Source organism: Tripterygium wilfordii, chromosome 19 (assembly GCF_013401445.1).
Source record: "Tripterygium wilfordii isolate XIE 37 chromosome 19, ASM1340144v1, whole genome shotgun sequence".
Lineage (NCBI taxonomy): Eukaryota > Viridiplantae > Streptophyta > Magnoliopsida > Celastrales > Celastraceae > Tripterygium > Tripterygium wilfordii.
This window is the reverse complement of record NC_052250.1, coordinates 9,463,460-9,470,172: the sequence shown is the minus strand read 5'-3', so window position 1 is coordinate 9,470,172 and position 6,713 is coordinate 9,463,460. Positions and strand designations below refer to the sequence as shown.

The following is a 6,713-nucleotide window of genomic DNA, read 5'->3' as shown; positions in this document are numbered from 1 at the left end:
CTATGCGACTGGTCTTTCTCAAGTAGATGGTATCAGCCATTGTTGATTAACTAACTGAGCCTCGAGCAGTCCAAGTAGGAGAGATTAAGAACGTAGTTCAAATGGTTCAACGTAATGATACTTCTCTCCTTTGCATGGAGCCTCTAAATATATGTTAGATGGAGAAGAAAAAGAAGAGATTATTTTAGGGAATGAGATGTAGTCGATCTGGCTGTGCAATTCGTGACCATCAATTTGTATCCCCTGGTTTTCATTTGTTTGCAAATCTAATTCGATGCAATTTATGACCATGTTGATTGTTCTTAAGCTAAGATTAGACAAAATTGTAGGATTGCACTTACACGTGCTTTGCTATTGAGAAGATAATATATGTTTTTTTTTTAGAAGAAAACTTGATATCATTAAGGAAAATCAAACACTACATACTGTAGAACAAATAGAAGACATTCCTCAACCAAATAAACATCATCAGATGAAGAAAAAGCCAATCTAGCTATGTGATGAGCCACATAGTTGGCTGATCTTTTAACGTGAGAAAATAAACAGCTATGGAGGAGCCTAGATTGAGCCTGAATATCATGAACCACCACCCCACATGGGTGCAGAGAAGGAGTCAGATCCTTTACTGCCGAAATCACCTCCAACGAGTCACTTTTCACCAGAATATTTGTCACCCCTAAAGAGATTGCAAACCTTAAACCAAAAAGAAGAGCTCCAGCTTCAGCATGAAAGACCACTTGGAGAAGATAATATATGTTGGATCTCACACCAATAAAATTTGATATGATTCTTGGTCTCGGGAATGGTAAGACTGTAAATTCATGGTTTCTAATGGGACTTTGTGTATCAAACATCATCCTCTAAATCTCTGGCCCAAGAATGTTGGGATATTACCACCACTTGTAGTCACATAGAGTGCCCAGGCTATCAAGTGATTCATGCTGGTGATGGTTTTGAAATTCGCAGCTATAATTCTTCTGTGTGGATGTCAACTGCTCCAATCCAAGATCTCTCTCTGGTTGAAGCCACCAGAAATGGTTTCCTACTGTAAGATTTATTACTAGTTTCTTCTTATTCTGTTTAAGTTAGTTGATCTTTCTTGATATATTTCTTGATCGTTTTTACAGGCTCTTTGACTACATTCAAGGGAAAAACGAGTATGAGAAAGAAATAGAGATGGCAGGTTCAGTGATTACTGAGATTTCACCAAGCGATGGACCCTTGCCCTCGTTTACTGTCAGGTTTTATGTCCCAAAAGAAAACCAAAAAAACACACCTCCCACAGTGGGTCTCCATATCCAAAGAGTGAAACCCACATATGTAGCAATAAGACAATTCGGTGGGTTTGTATCGGATTTCAATGTAGGCGAGGAAGCTGTTGGACTAAAATGTCCCACATCGGTTAAAACATGTGAGGATGGCTGCCTTATAGAGGCAAGCCCTTCTTCCTCTTAAAAGGTCTTTTAAGGGGAGGCCCAAAGAGCCCAATTTATAAGAGAAGCTGCTGCCTTACAGGTTAGTATTGCTGACACTGTTTGGTCTACTGCTATCGAGAAAAACCATGGTTATGTTGTTGCACAATACAACTCCCCTTTTGTATTCGATAATCGCGTCAATGAGATATGGCTTCTTTTTGATATGGAGAATGGGTTGGCTATGTGAGGAGGAGATGGAAGAAATTGACTGAATAAGAATATATGCTAGTTCTGATGTATTTCCTAATTTCATATTTCATCATCGGATAGTTCTTGTAGGGGTCAAGATCAACCTTAACAAATTATGGGTCCTGTTCAACCCAATCTACATACAAATACAAACGGGCCCTGAAGCCCAACAACAATAAAAGCCCAACAGAGGCTAGGACCCCGAAGCCCAACAACGATAAAAGCCCAACAGAGGCTAGGGCCCCCAAAGCCCAACAACAATCAGACCAGAACATACAGTCCAAAAACGACTTGGTCTTTGAAAAGGCAATACAAGGCCGATAAAAGTAAGGCCGAACCAATAACCAAGGGACGAAGCCGAAGATAAGGCGGTTCCTCGTTAATGGTAACAGCCGAAACTACTTCAAACTGCTCCAAACTGTCGTAAACTCCTCAAAACTGCTATGAACTTCTTCAACTGCCACAACTACTAGTAACTGCTTAAGAAAAGCATAAAAAGAGTTCACTAGGACAAAAAAGGGGGATTCAGATTTCTTACTCATTCTGTAATTACAAGTGATAAATAAAACTTCATACCATTCTTGCGTTGTTTATCAAAATGGCAAACTCAGAAAATTCACGGGACGATGCTGTGAACGAGAAGATGAAAGCTTTGATTCAACGCTTCGACGAACATGAAAGAAGAGTCCAACAGTTGGAGCAAGAAAACTTGACTGTTCGAATAGAAAATCAAAAGCTACTTGATCTTCAGCTATCCCAACAGTTGGTGCATGTCAAATATAACCATAACACTGCCAGAAATTGCGACGCAGCAAAGCATCGACAAAAGATTGGAGGAGATGGAGTCAGCATTCTTCAGGATACTCGGCATGCCACCACCTACAAAGAAAAATCGCACTTTCCTCAAATCTCCATTTGTTCATGCCATTGCCATGGAAGAGCTTCTAGAGAAGTTCATCATACCACATATCAAACCTTACGATGGTACCACTGACCCAGAAGATCATGTGGATCAATACAGTTAGTGATTGACTTTGGTATCATACCCATTCAACAAGCATGAAGCATGCATGTGCCAAGGATTTAGTTCAACCTTGGTGGGACCTCCTTTGAAGTGGTATCTTAATCTTCCAGAAGGGCATATTGCTTCATTCACATAGTTGGCCGACGCATTCGTTGAACAATTTGCAAGCAGTAGGAAGATAATTCCAACATCTGACGATCTGTATCGGTTGCAACAGAAACAAGGAGAATCTCTACGGTCATTCTTAACGAGATTCAATAAGGAAAAATTGGAGCTTAGACGAGATTGCAGTCAATGCATTTCGTATGGCTCTTCTTCCCGGAAGCAAATTGTATGGAAAGCTTACTCGTTATCCATGTAAGTCATTTCAAGAAGTGCAGGCAAGAGCAAGCGTTCAAATCAAATGGGAAGAAGATGAAGGAAGACTTCCAGAACGACCAATAGAACAGCCGAAGAAATTTGAGCAAAAGCAAATAAGTTCAGAGGCTCTACGCTACCCTCGCAGAGATCCCAAGCCGTTAGACTTCAAGAAAAAGCCCAGATCTCCTGAATATAATTTGGTAATCCCACCAAATGAAGTCTTATCAGTACTGAAGAAAATGGGAGATGTTGTTTGATGGCCCGACAAAGTTCGTAAACCGCTAGATCAACGGGATACTTCCAAATGGTGTGAATTTCACAATGATTATGGGCATACAACAAATGACTGTTTTACCCTAAAAAAAAAAGTAACCCAATTGTTAAAGAAAGGTTATCTTCAAGATTTACTGTCTAAAAGAGGAAAAGCAACGATGGCCCAAGATGAAAGACGAGAAGAAGAACATAAACCACCTCCCCCAGAAAAGACGATTAACGTAATATTCGGTGGATCGGAAATTAACGGAATTACACACTCATCGACAAAGAAACATGTCAAGCAGACAGAGAATTCTGAGGTATGGAATGACAAGCCGATGGTACAATTCAGGAGGCAAGTCATCAGTTTCACAGATGATGAAATGATGAGATTACTAAATCCGCATGATGATGCTTTGGTCATCACTTTACAAATTGCCAATTGCGAAGTTAAAAGAATCATGATTGACGATGGCAGTTCAACAAATTTACTATTCATGTCCACACTTCAAGCAATGGGACTTTCAGAAGCCGATATAGTTAGAGGTCCTATTCCACTCATCGGCTTCAACGGAGAACAACAATTCACCATCGACACTATTCCTTTACAAGTATACGCAAAATGGATAAATCTCCAAGTTCGATTTAATATATTAGATTGTCAATCTCCATATAATGCGATACTTGGACGACCTTGGATTCATGCAATGAGAGCTGTGCCATCAACTTATCATCAAGTAATACGATTCCCAACAAGAGATGGAATACAAGAAATTTATGGGGATCAACGTCAGGCAAGGAGTTGCTATGAACAAGCGTTGAAAGGAAAAACCAAAGCTTTATAGCAATTACATCAAGGGCCGATTCTGAGCAATCAAGAAGAACCGGCCAAAAATGAGATAGAAGAAATCATCATTCATCCTGATTACCGAGAACAGAAGATTCAGATTGGAGCAAAACTGGATCACCAACTCCGGGAAAATCTAATTCAATTCCTGCAAAATCATGGACATACTTTTGCTTGGACACATGCAGATATGATTGGAATTGATCCGAAAGTCATCACTCATCAATTCCAAGTCGATGATAACTTTATTCCCGTGAGACAAAAAATAAGAAGGTTCGCTCTAGAAAGAAATAAAGTCATCAATGATGAAGTCCAAAAGCTGTTAGACTTGTATTTGTTCGAGAAGTCCAATACCCAGGCTGGCTTGCAAATGTGGTCGTAGTAAAAAAACAAAACGGGAAATGGAGAGTCTGTATCGATTTCACTGATCTAAATAAAGCCTGCCCAAAAGATTCTTTTCCACTTCCTCATATTGATGTACTTGTGGATGCAACAACAGGGCATGAATTACTCAGCTTTATGGATGCATTCTCCAGATATAATCAAATCTTGATACATCCAGAAGATCAAGAGAAAACTGCATTCATAACCGAACATGGTACGTATTATTATAAGGTGATGCCTTTTGGATTGAAGAACGCAGGAGCAACATATCAACGGCTAGTAAATCGCATGTTTGTCAGTCTGCTTGGAAAAACGATGGAAGTATATATCGATGATATGTTAGTAAAGACTCTGAAGGCCGAAGATCATATTGAACACCTCAAACAAGCATTTGAAATTCTTGATGCTCATCAGATGAAGTTAAATCCTCTCAAATGCGTTTTCGGAGTCAAAGTAGGAAAATTTTTGGGATTCATTGTTACACAAAGAGGTATTGAAGCAATTCCTGATCAAATCCAAGCAGTACTTAATATTCCTTCTCCCACAAAAATATGAGACGTACAACGGCTGGCTGGAAAGATTGCAGCGCTAAATCGATTCATCTCCAAATCTTCTGAAAGATGTCATCATCTATTTACGGCTTTGAAAAAATCAGCTAGCTACGACTGGACAGAGGAATGTGAGACGACATTAAAGAAATTGTAAGGATATCTGACCAATCCTCCAATTCTCACAAAGCCAAAAACTGGTGAGATACTCTATCTTTATTTAGCAGTTTCTGAATTTGCAATTAGTGCAGTACTGCTAAGAGAAGAAAACAACCGGCAGCATCCAATGTATTATGTTAGTCGAAGTTTGCTAGATGCTGAGACAAGGTATCCTCTAATGGAAAAACTTGTTTTAGCACTTATCACTGCAGCAAGGAAGCTTCGTCCTTATTTTCAAAGTCATCCTATCACGGTGGTGACGAGTTTCCCGATCAAAACGATACTCCATAAACCAGAATTGTCCGGACGATTAACGAAGTGGGCAATCAAAGCCCAAATTCTAGCAGATTTCATTGCCGAATTTAGTCCAGGAATGATGGATAATGCTCACAAAGAATTACACCAAAACAACGAAGATGATGAAGCTATTTGGCAATTATTTGTTGATGGTTCGAGTAATGCCAAGGGAAGCGGCTTAGGTATCATCTTAATCTTACCACAAGGAGATCAATTCCCTCAAGTCGTACATTGTGGATTTCACGCTACAAACAATGAAGCAGAATACGAAGCTCTGATTAAAGAACTGAAACTAGCAAAAGCATTACAAGTTCAACGTGTCCACGCAACTTTGGATTCCCAATTGATTGTTAACCAGTTGAATGGAGAATATCAGGCAAAAGATGAGAGAATGAATGATTATCTGGAGTTAGTACAACAGTTGCAACTTGAATTCAAAGAATTCCAGATTAATCAAGTCCCTAGAGAAGAGAACCAACATTCCATGGTGGAACAATCGTTCGTTATTACTGAAGATGATGATGATTGGAGAACATCATTCATACCATACTTGCAGGATGATGTGTTACCACAAGATAAGAATAAGGCCAAAGCACTACAACGTAAAGCATCTCGTTATACAATACATAATGGTATTTTATACAAAAGATCATATCGAAGAGTTTTGCTACGATGTTTATCTCGAGATGAAGCACAATATGCCCTAGCAGAGTTGCCTGAAGGTGTCTACGGAAACCATTCAGGTGACCGAAGCTTAGCCAGTAAAGTCATACAAACTGGTTATTATTGGCCTACGCTTCGTGGCGATGCAGCCATATATGTGGCTAAATGTGATAAATGCCAAAGATTTTCACAAATCCCACATCAACCCCCAACGGAGCTGGTCTCAATTTCATCAGCATGGCCTTTCATGAGATGGGGAATGGATATCATTGGAAAGCTTCCCCCAGCTTCAAGACAACGAGTTTTCTTATTGATCTTAACAGAATATTTCACAAAATGGGTGGAAGCTGAAGCGTATAAACAGGTCCGGGACAAGGAGGTTAAAAGCTTCATCTGGAGAAGCATCATTTGCAGATTTAGAGTTCCTTATGAAATCATTTGCGATAATGGATCTCAATTCATCAGTCATAAACTCCAAGACTTCTGTAATACCTGGAAATAAAACTCTGTTT

At 39.5% G+C, this 6,713-nt stretch overlaps 1 protein-coding gene across 1 annotated transcript; it reads left to right on the top strand.

The window, feature by feature from the left end:
* The first annotated feature begins 595 nt into the window (after nucleotides 1-595).
* Nucleotides 596-1,683, top strand: LOC119985527 (heme-binding protein 2-like). Its single transcript, XM_038829816.1, has 4 exons — nucleotides 596-647; nucleotides 879-1,047; nucleotides 1,128-1,390; nucleotides 1,502-1,683. The coding sequence occupies exons 1-4, from the start codon at nucleotides 596-598 to the stop codon at nucleotides 1,660-1,662; spliced, it is 645 nt and encodes a 214-aa protein (XP_038685744.1). The 3' UTR covers nucleotides 1,663-1,683.
* Nucleotides 1,684-6,713: the final 5,030 nt, after the last annotated feature.

What these genes read in the sequence shown, in the direction of transcription:
- LOC119985527 (XM_038829816.1), top strand. Translation starts at nt 596, where the DNA reads ATGGGTGCAGAGAAGGAGTCAGATCCTTTACTGCCGAAATCACCTCCA. An exon ending in GCCGAAATCACCTCCAACGA is followed by an intron (nt 648 to 878) that starts GTCACTTTTCAC and finishes CTCTGGCCCAAG; the next exon opens with AATGTTGGGATATTACCACC. An exon ending in ACCAGAAATGGTTTCCTACT is followed by an intron (nt 1,048 to 1,127) that starts GTAAGATTTATT and finishes TCGTTTTTACAG; the next exon opens with GCTCTTTGACTACATTCAAG.